General features: G+C 50.3%; 1 protein-coding gene across 1 annotated transcript in view; it reads right to left on the bottom strand.

The window, feature by feature from the left end:
- LOC134530241 (serine/threonine-protein kinase greatwall) overlaps window positions 1-2,542 on the bottom strand; it is a 40,167-nt gene extending 37,625 nt beyond the window's left edge. Inside the window, exons 1-2 of the mRNA XM_063364919.1 lie at window positions 2,310-2,542; window positions 1,169-1,224 (exon numbers count right to left, since the gene is read on the bottom strand). Coding sequence (XP_063220989.1) covers window positions 1,169-1,224; window positions 2,310-2,408 — 155 coding nt within the window. The 5' untranslated portion in view covers window positions 2,409-2,542. The remainder of the gene's footprint in view (window positions 1-1,168; window positions 1,225-2,309) is intronic.
- Window positions 2,543-14,238: the final 11,696 nt, after the last annotated feature.

Below are 14,238 nucleotides of genomic sequence, written 5' to 3' on the forward strand. Positions count from 1 at the left end.
TTTTATATTCATCACTTTATATCTCTCTATCTCCCTATCACTATCTATATATCTCCATATCTCACATTATTCCATATCAGTCTATATCTCTATATGAATCTTCATATCTCTCTATATCTCTACACTTATATCTCTATATAAATATAGGTGTATAATAATTCTCTATATCTCTAACTCTTTATTTTTATCTCTTAATATATCTATCTCCTCTATGTATATATAGGCCTATATATTTAATTCTCTTAATATATATATATACTCTATATACATCTCTCTAGTCCTTTACCTCTCTATATATCTTTCCACTACCTACTGTATTTCTCTATCACTCTATCTCTCTCACTTTCTATCTCACTCCATCAATCTCTGCCTCTCTTTCTTTCTCTCACTTTCGCTATATCTATCTCTATTTCTCTATCTCTCTCTCTCTCTCGACTCACATTCCACCATTATTATTCAGACCATAGAAAAGAGGAACTGACATTAAACTTACTGGTATTTATCGGATACTACTCGCGCGCCATCTTAAATTTGCTGTAAGGATTGGTATTATCAAAATTTCACCTGAACAGTAACCTTCGTGTTTTAAACATGGAAGTAAGAAGTAAGGGAGTTGGTGTATACAATCTTTGCCATTATAACACTTGAAGTCATAATGAGAACTACCTTGAACCTCTTTTATTGCTTCTCCATAGAAAAACTATTTTTGGTTATAATGAAGTTTAAACCTATTTTCTTGCAGATGTGTTGGTATTATGTATCTTTAGCAATATTCACTACATGATGACATATTTGTGATTCTTCCTTGCGAGTTCTCTTCAAGCTATTACACAAATTTATAGCATATTAGCCTTTTTACTGCTACGATTTGTTTTGCTACCCAATTGCTAACCAGTTGACTTTTAACTTCAGGACAGACGACTCTATAAACTAATACCTCCATGGTTTCAAAGGTCAAGCATGCAAAAACTTCATAGAGATCAAATGAATGATGAGTTATCAATGCAATGATAAAATTTTATCAAGAAGAAATTAATTCATTTAAGTATTGGTTTTATCACAAGCTCACCTAGACAATATTTTCTAACAAGATATTTTCTACCAATAATAATAATGTAATAAAATAGACAGCACACAATGTTCCAAAATACTCAAAAAGTAACATTACCCGAAAGCTCCTCTGCTAATTGGTTTGATGATTTCAAAGTCTTCAATTTCTGGAGCCTGCAACCCAAAAGTTAATTCATTTACATAATGGTATACATTTTCTACCTAAGTTACTAACAAGTACGTTCATTTATTTGAGCCTTAAGTATAGTCAAAAGAAAAGTTTGTATCAATGGCGACAAAATATGAATCAAGGGACTTCTTTACCTTAACCTTTATTAAGGAGCTATTTACAAATTTTCCTTGATTGATATTGGAAAACAACACACTGAAATCAGATTACCCAGAAGCCTACACAATGTGAGGCATAATGTACCAAAAGGCAAATTTTACGAAATAGTGTCACATTTATTTCATTTTTTTTTTTTTGCATTCACCTTCCTGACATCAAGGCAGAAGGTAAAGAACAGGAATTGTAGCTATTTAAATTAAATAAGATTTGAAATTTTAATATTTTCATAAATTAGTAGGAATTATGAAACCATCCCTTCGGACTAAATTTAGAGACGTGTGTAGTGTGAGAAAACCATTTATTTCAATTTTTCCCCTTACGTTTTAAAGAGCCGGGGCTCCAAATAGAGTTCAGGAGAAACGTAGGGGAATGCTTACCATCAGATTTTTGCCCATTTGCATCAGAAATCAATAACAAAAATTTAATGTAGGTAACCTAACCACCGTTCACAAAACTTTACAGTATTTTAAATGTCTGTAACCTAACCTAATCACATTCTAATGATTTAAAAAAAATTTTAATATACGAAACCTAACATAATATCTTAAAATGGTCCAATCCTGGTAACTTACAGTAATATTCTTACACTACTTTAAATATCACGGCGCCCTATAGATAATGATTGGATAACATGTCAGAAAGTAAAGAAAAAATCTGTAATGTTTATTTATTTTTAAAAAATAGCTCTCTCTTTAAGAATTACCCCCATAAATAACCTACCCTAGAAACATTTCGTGTAAAATAAGTATCGCTACTAAACCAATTACCTCACTAAAGATGAACACCCAGATATTTCCGTTAGTTCAGTACAAGTTCAGACAAGTTTACATAAATCTGCAGGTCATAGAAGACAATAAAAAATTTACTGCAATTGTTTTTATATTTAATACAATAACAACTGATTACTTACCTTTACACTATCTTTCGTTTTTGAAATTATTGTGTCCAAAATTGAACCCTCAACAAAATTATTCTTTTCTTTACAAATCGTATTACTATCAAAAGCCATTATTCGCCTCAATATATGCTATCTTAAAACACGTGTGTCTTGAATAAACACGTCACATTTCGGAATTTAAGTTAAAATCCCAAGCAAAGCACAGTAGCAAAACGATTTTCAAATCTTTCGTTTACATTTCGAAATCCGCGAAAAACATTAGTCCATAGATAATGTAGACAGAAATAGAAAATGCTAAGGTGAAATCCATATAAGTTTTTTTAAATTAACTAATATATAATTATGATAGATAAACGATATATATGTATATTAAAATTTATCTGTTATAATATATATATATATATGAAATATTTCATCATACTCTAGTTATGGGTTTGTTTGTTTTTTTCTCTTAGAAAAATGCCTGTGCATTTCAGTCTTGAAAAATGCAATATTTCTCTACCATTTCAAACTGACATACCTCCTGTGGCAACTAAAAATCTGTTCCTACTCTTTCAGTAGTCACAGGGCCGTCGAGAGAATTGGTGCCCGGAGCAAAACTTTTCTCAGGCTTTTGTGAAGGCCAAACATATCACCGACTCCGCCAGGATGTCAGGATTAAAATCCATTAATTAATTCAGGCAAATGTAAAGTTTAATAATTAATATAATATAAACTTAGTTTACTGTTTTCCTGGGACAGTTTTGATGTAGAGGTGACGTTACCTCCAGCACCACGCCATAGCTACTGGCAGTCTGAATCAGACCACCATCCGGAGCAGATGCATGTTCTGTGATGGCCTACATTTTTGAACTTTACTGATCGTCATTCTGGTAACTATTAGCCATCCTCGAAACCTCTTGCTTTATTTAAACCTATGTCCTGGCCACTTAAACTTCACTCCGCCAGGCTGTCATGCTGAGTCTTGTCTAAACGAAAAATATGTTTATGATTAACTAGCCGTGCAAACATCTGCCTGGAACATTCAACGTAATCAAACTCAAAACATAAAAGACACAATTCCAGACTAGCGAGCCCAGCCCTCTAATTGTAGTTCTGAACTTACTACTGGCCGACTACAGCATGCCGTCACCCATCCTCTGTAGAAGGCCCAGGAAGTACATGACGGGCGCTACGGGCGTCGCGGTGCTGCTGTTGTCCAGAGGGGGGCACCAGGTTAGTGGGACACTAGGCTGTTGGTGATGGGTCGCGGGTACTTTGCCCCCGCGTGCCCCGCCAGGTATGCGGCTGGGAATCTACCCTGAGACTCCCTACTTGGCTGTGAGGCCGCTCGGCCGTGTGGAGGACAGAATAGTGCGGAATAATCGTAGACGACACAGTTTATATTAAATTGGCTTTTAATCCACGGACTTCTCCGGTGGTACGCATGGGTACGCTGTACTCCCTACACATACACTACGCGGTGGCAGAACTACTACAAAAGCTAGAAAAATGCACTATGCGGCGTCTGAACCGTTGTACTATTACACCAACACACGCTGATTACAAAACAAATCACGACACTAACATAACACTGTGAATTTGTAGCGGCAGTCTCGTGGGGACGTGATTACTAGTTCGCTGGAGACGGCCAGCGCCGTAAATTACGTGGTTCGCGATGCGGTGCGGAATCACCAAGGAAACGGTCGAGATAAGCCTAGGTCCACGAAATACATGCCGAGTCTACGTAAGCAGCAATGAAGTAAAAAAGTTTGGTTATTAAATAAAGTGCAGAGTGAACGATCAGTGGAACAAAGTTGAAGGCTGCTCACGGACACACGGCTTGACCCGGCGCGGAGTGGTTGGAGACTGCCGAACATGGCCACCTCGCAAGGGAGGGAAACTTTTACCTCCTTCGTGAGTCGGCGCCAAAAACTTATATCAACTTAATTTGCTCTATTATAAGCTAAAAACATGTTTCAGGTGCTCAATTAAAAGGTAGCACCTGTAATTGGGTTCTTAAGGCTTAACAACTGTTTTAAAGTATTTAATTATTTTAATTGTGGCATCAAGTTGGTGGCTGTATATGTTTTAACATATTGTCTTACTGTGAACTGTTTTAGTTGGATTTCTCCTAATCTGACTCAATCATTGTCACGGGCACTTTAATTAAGGCCAGTGGCCGCAGTGACTGGTAATGAGGTTCGTTGTCTACTCCGTGTGTGTGGTGCTCGCACAGAGTAGCTACGACGCACTTGTTTAATGCCTGTGAATTAATAATTGTGTCCAAATGTCTGGTTCCTTAATTGTTTTATGGGGTCGAGCCCCCGGGGTTTCGTGCCCTCAAGTTTATTTGAGTCTAGTGAGGTCACGCCCGAGGCGCTCGCCTGATTCATTCCCGCTGGGCTAGGGGTGCGCTCCGAAAACGGGATCTGGTACTAGCGGTGCGGAGCACGGGCTTAGAGGCCATGGTCGGGACGACATCAAGCAACCAATCACTATAAAGAGACTTCCACTAGCACATGCGTGTTTTGAGTGCAATTTTCATGTTCCACTGCTGTATAAGTGTGTATGTAAATAAAAGTAACTTGTCTTGCAATTAGTGTGCTATCCCCTGAGATTTTCTGTGCTAGAGTCACGTTCCATCTCCTATACTCATCAGAGATAGTGCATCAGGGTAGTAGAAACTTCGAACCAGCCATGAATCTGGTGTACCATACTGGGGCTGAGGATCTACTACATATTTGAATTAGATGTCACCAGCTAGCCTGGGCCCTCCGAACATTTTTCACCTTAAAGTCATTCCAGTCACTCCGAACATCGATCACACGATCTCAGGTGTTGGCAAAATAATTTATTCGCCAGCCACACATGTGATGGCTGCACTATTTACTATTGGAATGACCTTACCTTAGTTCAAAAAATATCTGCAGTTAATAACCAATCTGTGTTTTATTGTAAATGCACGTCTTAGTGCTTTTGGTCTTCAAAAAATACTTCTTTACAACCATACATGCTTTCGTATTCATTCGCCAGAGTGAAAACCTTCCTGAATATATACTGATTGCCAGTTAACCAGTTGTTACGCCTGATGGGTTAGAAATGTGCCCCGGGGTTGTGAATAAACTGGGAGATATAGGGGTTCACAAAATATTTCCGTGCAAAACATATTTCTCTTGTGTCAACATCCTCGATTCGCCATCTGAGTCGAACAAGCCACAAGCTCGCCCAACTGGACTGGATAGTGGCTGGCCTGTAATCTATGCGAATTCTGTTTGCACACATATTATGCATTTGCCTCGCTTACTATATTATAGCTTTATTTGCACAATGTCGGTTAAGATACAAACAGCAGCTGTTCTGACTCTTTTCATTGTAGTTCTATGTCAGATCAGTAACAGTGCTAACAGTGCTGCAGGCAGCACTGCTTCTACCATATATGTTTCCAACTGTACTGACATCGTCCGACCGAAGGCCACCCTAAAGCCCGACCTGCAACCGCCAATATTCGACCCCGCTAACGGAACACGCCCCTAGCCATGGCCCACCCGAGTCAGGCGAGCGCCACGGAAGACAAGGTAGAATCCGGCCCCATAATAACCAGACCGACACTACAATCAACCCCTCTGATAAATCACACGCAGAATAAAAACAACATTGTGTATAGGTTAAACGTTCTCTCAATGAAAATGCGACGTAGGAGTGCCCGGGCACTCACGTGTGAAAATGTGTCAGTATGTGTGCGAGTGTCCCCCTGGCGGCCTTCTGCCTGTATTAATTAAGTGTTTCAGGTGACATAATTGTTACCTCCCTACGTTGGGTTTTACTCCCCACCAGAGCGGTCCGGCAAAAGACGAACAGTCTCTGGTGTGACTTACAGTTCAAAAACATAATCCGTAAACATGCTAAATCTAAATCGTAGAAGGGATGTGTAATTTAAATTTAGTTTGAATAATTAATGTAAGAATTTAGCGCTCTTAAAATCTCTTGTTAACTTGTTAATTTGGAAAATAACGTAGTGAGGTCAACCTCGGCGCGAGAGGACACCGAGCCTCGGCCGGACGCCATGACATCACGGCAGTACAGCGCGACTCGTGGACCGGGACGGACGCACGTCCCACGGAGAGGCAGCATCCTTTGTCTACACTGAAGTAACTCCTGGTAAATATAGTCACGCCACCGAAACTCTTTTTATTAAGCTCTCCGTGCGTACCTGGTCCAACCTTTCGGTCTAGGACTTAATCCGGCCGCGTAAATTCAAAACTCCCTGCACCACACTTGGTCCGTGGGGCAGTTTGCCAGCATACAGCACGGGCTGCCTCCCGAAACCCCGAACTTTTGTTAAAGTCACGCGCCCCGGCGCTGACCTCACCAACGTAGGACTTGGACTAAGTTAACTGCGGTCCGCGCTCCACCACAGTGGGCGCGAACACCGCCTTGAAGCAAAGACATACGGGACTGGCCGCCTCCAATCACAGTCAACGCCTTATTCACGTAACATTTTTAGTAATTTTGTGCAACGCCTTATTAACGTAACATTTTTAGTAATTTTGTGCAACACCTTATTCACGTAACATTTTTAGAGTGAGACTGTGTAATGTGTAACTTGTGTACTGCGTGACATCAGCTTCTGTAGGACGTGGTGTGTAATCCACTGTATTACGCCAAACCCACAGTCGCACGAATAAACGGCGCACATCATTTGCCGCATTAATTCAGCGCCTAATTAATCAGCCCTACAAACCCCCAACCACCACCAAGTAGGGAATCCTTCATATCCCACGCAACACCGCCGACGGTCCTAGTGGGCCACGCAGGGGCAACCGCCCCCACGACACACCTCTCGACTAGGAACAGAGCTAGTCTGGCGCCCACCCGGAAACATTCCATTGAGAACAACCTTTCCCGCTAGGAACCACACTGGGTCTCGAACCCGAGTCCCCGGGCCATGGCAGTACAAAAGTTTCACTTTAAAAATGTAATAATGAACTTAAACTATCTTATATATAAAATTCTCGTGTCACAGTTTTCGTTGCCATACTCCTCCGAAACGGCTTGACCGATTTTGATGAAATTTTTTGTGCTTATCCGGTATCTATGAGAATCGGCCAACATCTATTTTTCATCCCCCTAAATGTTAGGGGTAGTCCACCCCTAAATTTTTTTTTTATTTTTTAGACAAAATTTTTAATTTCTATTTTTTTATGATACAACATACAAAAATACATACAATCCTCAATTTTCACCCTTCTACGATCAACCCTTATTTTTTAATAGCCATTTTAGTATTTCCAGTTTTTGGTAGGAAATCACCATGGCAACGGCTGTTGCTTTGTTGATGCTTCATTCGTCTCTATGGCAACGGCTATTTCATTGTTAGTGCAGTCCTCATCACCGTTGAAATTTTGCAAGTACCTACTTTAAATATCAAAAATTGCCCTTTTTTTCAAGTATATATATTTTACAGACTTGAAACTTTACAGTAATGTTCCTTATGTTACGCAGGATGACATTTTCCGAAAATTAGATCCCATGGGTGGTTAAAACCAGGCAACAGTGGGTACTTTGTCTGCATGAGAACAGTATTTTGCATTGTTCATGCCTTCTGCGTCTCCATGGCAACAGGCATCGCGCGGCAGTGGCGTACCCACAACGAGGGGCATGTATTATGAGCGGCGCAAGAGTGATCTGCCTGTAGACTGCCGTAGCGAAGTACGGGTACATCAGTTTTATGTTGCGTGCACGAGTCGGGAAACCATCGGTACATTATACAGCATTGTAATAAATTTTCACGGAATTTTTTATTATTTACCATTACTGTAAATGGGAGATGTGGCATAATTCTTTTTCCATTAGTATAGCCGTGCGAAGCCGGGTCGGGCAGCTAGTAATATATACAATGGAGCTCCATAATCGTTGTAACAAACGTGCGACGAAAAACCTCTGTGTCACTGGCTGTCAAAACATTTTACTTAAAAATATACAATAATTCACTTTAACTATGAAATTAAACAATTTAGTACATAATGAATGGTCACAACAATTGTAACAATCATGGAGAAAATAAACCAATAAAAAATTAACAATAAATCTATTGCTACTTACACGTTTCCTTTCTCCCCTTTTCTCTCAACCTTTTCCGAATGGGCTTTCTATTCAAACCTCCTGCCAACGAGCCAAGTTCGTTACCTCCATTAACTATGCTCGCTTCCGTTACGCTGTGATAACTTACCCTACTCTCTGAAAAGAAGTTTCACTTGAAAAAATGGAACAATAGAGACGTATCCCTGGCAGCAACCGACGGTGATGGAGTTTTTAAGGTGGGGGGGTGAAAACCCCCGAGATGTGGTGAGCTCCGTTGCAGCCAAAGAGCTCCTGTAGTCGAGCGGCGAATCGGGCCGAGGTGGGCTGCGGCCGAGGGTCTTTGGGCAGGAAAGGGGGGGAATGGTAAAAAGGAGGAGGGGCAAGCGAGCAAGAAGTAGCCTAGAGTGTTATCCCCGATGGGCCGCTCCAGGGAGAGGTGGGAGCCTAGAGCGAAATTCCCGAGGAGCCGCTCCACGGAGAGGAGGGAGCCTAGAGCGTAATCCCCGATGGGCCGCTCCAGGGAGAGGAGGGAGCCTAGAGCGTAATCCCCGAGGAGCCGCTCCAGGGAGAGGAGGGAGCCTAGAGCGAAATCCCCGAGGAGCCGCTCCAGGGAGAGGAGGGAGCCTAGAGCGTAATCCCCGAGGAGCCGCTCCAGGGAGAGGAGGGAGCCTAGAGCGTAATCCCCGATGGGCCGCTCCAGGGAGAGGAGGGAGCCTAGAGAGCGTAATCCCCGAGGGGCCGCTCCAGGGAGAGGAGGGAGCCTAGAGCGAAATCCCCGAGGAGCCGCTCCACGGAGAGGAGGGAGCCTAAAGCGAAATCCCCGATGGGCCGCTCCAGGGAGAGGAGGGAGCCTAGAGAGCGTAATCCCCGAGGGGCCGCTCCAGGGAGAGGAGGGAGCCTAGAGCGAAATCCCCGAGGAGCCGCTCCACGGAGAGGAGGGAGCCTAGAGCGTAATCCCCGATGGGCCGCTCCAGGGAGAGGAGGGAGCCTAGAGCGAAATCCCCGAGGAGCCGCTCCACGGAGAGGAGAGAGCCTAGAGCGAAATCCCCGAGGAGCCGCTCCACGGAGAGGAGGGAGCCTAGAGAAAGTAATCCCCGAGGGGCCGCTCCAGGGAGAGGAGGGAGCCTAGAGCGAAATCCCCGAGGAGCCGCTCCACGGAGAGGAGGGAGCCTAGAGCGAAATCCCCGATGGGCCGCTCCAGGGAGAGGAGGGAGCCTAGAGAGCGTAATCCCCGAGGGGCCGCTCCAGGGAGAGGAGGGAGCCTAGAGCGAAATCCCCGAGGAGCCGCTCCACGGAGAGGAGGGAGCCTAGAGCGTAATCCCCGATGGGCCGCTCCAGGGAGAGGAGGGAGCCTAGAGCGAAATCCCCGAGGAGCCGCTCCACGGAGAGGAGAGAGCCTAGAGCTAAATCCCCGAGGAGCCGCTCCACGGAGAGGAGGGAGCCTAGAGAGCGTAATCCCCGAGGGGCCGCTCCAGGGAGAGGAGTGAGCCTAGAGCGAAATCCCCGAGGAGCCGCTCCACGGAGAGGAGGGAGCCTAGAGCGTAATCCACGAGGGGCCGCTCCAGGGAGAGGAGGGAGCCTAGAGCGTAATCCCCGAGGAGCCGCTCCAGGGAGAGGAGGGAGCCTAGAGCGTAATCCCCGATGGGCCGCTCCAGGGAGAGGAGGGAGCCTAGAGAGCGTAATCCCCGAGGGGCCGCTCCAGGGAGAGGAGGGAGCCTAGAGCGAAATCCCCGAGAAGCCGCTCCACGGAGAGGAGGGAGCCTAGAGCGTAATCCCCAAGGGGCCGCTCCACGGAGAGGAGGGAGCCTAGAGAGCGTAATCCCCGAGGGGCCGCTCCAGGGAGAGGAGGGAGCCTAGAGCGAAATCCCCGAGGAGCCGCTCCACGGAGAGGAGGGAGCCTAGAGCGAAATCCCCGATGGGCCGCTCCACGGAGAGGAGGGAGCCTAGAGCGAAATCCCCGATGGGCCGCTCCAGGGAGAGGAGGGAGCCTAGAGCGTAATCCCCGATGGGCCGCTCCAGGGAGAGAAGGAAGCCTAGAGAGCGTAATCCCCGAGGGGCCGCTCCAGGGAGAGGAGGGAGCCTAGAGCGAAATCCCCGAGGAACCGCTCCACGGAGAGGAGGGAGCCTAGAGCGTAATCCCCGATGGGCCGCTCCAGGGAGAGGAGGGAGCCTAGAGAGCGTAATCCCCGAGGGGCCGCTCCAGGGAGAGGAGGGAGCCTAGAGCGAAATCCCCGATGGGCCGCTCCAGGGAGAGGAGGGAGCCTAGAGCGAAATCCCCGAGGAGCCGCTCCAGGGAGAGTAGGGAGCCTAGAGCGAAATCCCCGAGGGGCCGCTCCAGGGAGAGGTGGGAGCCTAGAGCGTAATCCCCGATGGGCCACTCCAGGGAGAGGAGGGAGCCTAGAGCGAAATCCCCGAGGAGCCGCTCCACGGAGAGGAGAGAGCCTAGAGCTAAATCCCCGAGGAGCCGCTCCACGGAGAGGAGGGAGCCTAGAGAGCGTAATCCCCGAGGGGCCGCTCCAGGGAGAGGAGTGAGCCTAGAGCGAAATCCCCGAGGAGCCGCTCCACGGAGAGGAGGGAGCCTAGAGCGTAATCCACGAGGGGCCGCTCCAGGGAGAGGAGGGAGCCTAGAGCGTAATCCCCGAGGAGCCGCTCCAGGGAGAGGAGGGAGCCTAGAGCGTAATCCCCGATGGGCCGCTCCAGGGAGAGGAGGGAGCCTAGAGAGCGTAATCCCCGAGGGGCCGCTCCAGGGAGAGGAGGGAGCCTAGAGCGAAATCCCCGAGAAGCCGCTCCACGGAGAGGAGGGAGCCTAGAGCGTAATCCCCAAGGGGCCGCTCCACGGAGAGGAGGGAGCCTAGAGAGCGTAATCCCCGAGGGGCCGCTCCAGGGAGAGGAGGGAGCCTAGAGCGAAATCCCCGAGGAGCCGCTCCACGGAGAGGAGGGAGCCTAGAGCGAAATCCCCGATGGGCCGCTCCACGGAGAGGAGGGAGCCTAGAGCGAAATCCCCGATGGGCCGCTCCAGGGAGAGGAGGGAGCCTAGAGCGTAATCCCCGATGGGCCGCTCCAGGGAGAGAAGGAAGCCTAGAGAGCGTAATCCCCGAGGGGCCGCTCCAGGGAGAGGAGGGAGCCTAGAGCGAAATCCCCGAGGAACCGCTCCACGGAGAGGAGGGAGCCTAGAGCGTAATCCCCGATGGGCCGCTCCAGGGAGAGGAGGGAGCCTAGAGAGCGTAATCCCCGAGGGGCCGCTCCAGGGAGAGGAGGGAGCCTAGAGCGAAATCCCCGATGGGCCGCTCCAGGGAGAGGAGGGAGCCTAGAGCGAAATCCCCGAGGAGCCGCTCCAGGGAGAGTAGGGAGCCTAGAGCGAAATCCCCGAGGGGCCGCTCCAGGGAGAGGTGGGAGCCTAGAGCGTAATCCCCGATGGGCCACTCCAGGGAGAGGAGGGAGCCTAGAGAGCGTAATCCCCGAGGAGCCGCTCCACGGAGAGGAGGGAGCCTAGAGCGTAATCCCCGAGGAGCCGCTCCACGGAGAGGAGGGAGCCTAGAGCGAAATCCCCGAGGAGCCGCTCCACGGAGAGGAGGGAGCCTAGAGCGTAATCCCCGAGGAGCCGCTCCAGGGAGAGGAGGGAGCCTAGAGCGTAATCCCCGAGGAGCCGCTCGACGGAGAGGAAGGAGCCTAGAGCGAAATCCCCGAGGAGCCGCTCCACGGAGAGGAGGGAGCCTAGAGCGAAATCCCCGAGGAGCCACTCCAGGGAGAGGAGGGAGCCTAGAGCGAAATCCCCGAGGAGCCGCTCCACGGAGAGGAGGGAGCCTAGAGCGTAATCCCCGTAGAGCCGCTCCAGGGAGAGGAGGGAGCCTAGAGCGTAATCCCCGAGGAGCCGCTCCACGGAGAGGAGGGAGCCTAGAGCGAAATCCCCGAGGAGCCGCTCCACGGAGAGGAGGGAGCCTAGAGCGAAATCCCCGAGGAGCCGCTCCACGGAGAGGAAGGAGCCTAGAGCGAAATCCCCGAGGAGCCGCTCCAGGGAGAGGAGGGAGCCTAGAGCGAAATCCCCGAGGAGCCGCTCCACGGAGAGGAGGGAGCCTAGAGCGAAATCCCCGAGGAGCCGCTCCAGGGAGAGGAGGGAGCCTAGAGCGAAATCCCCGAGGAGCCGCTCCAGGGAGAGTAGGGAGCCTAGAGCGAAATCCCCGAGGAGCCGCTCCAGGGAGAGGAGGGAGCCTAGAGCGAAATCCCCGAGGAGCCGCTCCAGGGAGAGGAGGGAGCCTAGAGCGAAATCCCCGAGGAGCCGCTCCACGGAGAGGAGGGAGCCTAGAGCGAAATCCCCGAGGAGCCGCTCCAGGGAGAGGAGGGAGCCTAGAGCGAAATCCCCGAGGAGCCGCTCCAGGGAGAGGAGAGAGCCTAGAGCGAAATCCCCGAGGAGCCGCTCCAGGGAGAGTAGGGAGCCTAGAGCGAAATCCCCGATGGGCCGCTCCAGGGAGAGGAGGGAGCCTAGAGCGTAATCCCCGAGGAGCCGCTCCACGGAGAGGAAGGAGCCTAGAGCGAAATCCCCGAGGAGCCGCTCCAGGGAGAGTAGGGAGCCTAGAGCGAAATCCCCGAGGAGCCGCTCCAGGGAGAGGAGGGAGCCTAGAGCGAAATCCCCGAGGAGCCGCTTCACGGAGAGGAGGGAGCCTAGAGCGAAATCCCCGAGGAGCCGCTCCAGGGAGAGTAGGGAGCCTAGAGCGAAATCCCCGAGGAGCCGCTCCAGGGAGAGGAGGGAGCCTAGAGCGAAATCCCCGAGGAGCCGCTCCACGGAGAGGAGGGAGCCTAGAGCGAAATCCCCGAGGAGCCGCTCCAGGGAGAGGAGGGAGCCTAGAGCGAAATCCCCGAGGAGCCGCTCCACGGAGAGGAGGGAGCCTAGAGCGAAATCCCCGAGGAGCCGCTCCAGGGAGAGGAGGGAGCCTAGAGCGAAATCCCCGAGGAGCCGCTCCAGGGAGAGGAGGGAGCCTAGAGCGTAATCCCCGAGGAGCCGCTCCACGGAGAGGAAGGAGCCTAGAGCGAAATCCCCGAGGAGCCGCTCCAGGGAGAGTAGGGAGCCTAGAGCGAAATCCCCGAGGAGCCGCTCCAGGGAGAGGGGGGAGCCTAGAGCGAAATCCCCGAGGAGCCGCTCCACGGAGAGGAGGGAGCCTAGAGCGAAATCCCCGAGGAGCCGCTCCAGGGAGAGAAGGGAGCCTAGAGCGAAATCCCCGAGGAGCCGCTCCAGGGAGAGGAGAGAGCGCCTAGAGCGAAATCCCCGAGGAGCCGCTCCCCGGAGAGGAGGGAGCCTAGAGCGAAATCCCCGAGGGGCCGCTCCAGGGAGAGTAGGGAGCCTAGAGCGAAATCCCCGATGGGCCGCTCCAGGGAGAGGAGGGAGCCTAGAGCGAAATCCCCGAGGAGCCGCTCCACGGAGAGGAGGGAGCCTAGAGCGAAATCCCCGAGGAGCCGCTCCAGGGAGAGGAGGGAGCCTAGAGCGAAATCCCCGAGGAGCCGCTCCAGGGAGAGGAGAGAGCCTAGAGCGAAATCCCCGAGGAGCCGCTCCAGGGAGAGGAGGGAGCCTAGAGCGAAATCCCCGATGGGCCGCTCCAGGGAGAGGAGGGAGCCTAGAGCGTAATCCCCGAGGAGCCGCTCCACGGAGAGGAAGGAGCCTAGAGCGAAATCCCCGAGGAGCCGCTCCACGGAGAGGAGGGAGCCTAGAGCGAAATCCCCGAGGAGCCGCTCCACAGAGAGGAGGGAGCCTAGAGCGAAATCCCCGAGGAGCCGCTCCAGGGAGAGGAGGGAGCCTAGAGCGTAATCCCCGATGGGCCGCTCCAGGGAGAGGAGGGAGCCTAGAGCGTAATCCCCGAGGCGCCGCTCCAGGGAGAGGAGGGAGCCT

The sequence above is a fragment of the Bacillus rossius genome, chromosome 3 (genome assembly GCF_032445375.1).
Source record: "Bacillus rossius redtenbacheri isolate Brsri chromosome 3, Brsri_v3, whole genome shotgun sequence".
Lineage (NCBI taxonomy): Eukaryota > Metazoa > Arthropoda > Insecta > Phasmatodea > Bacillidae > Bacillus > Bacillus rossius.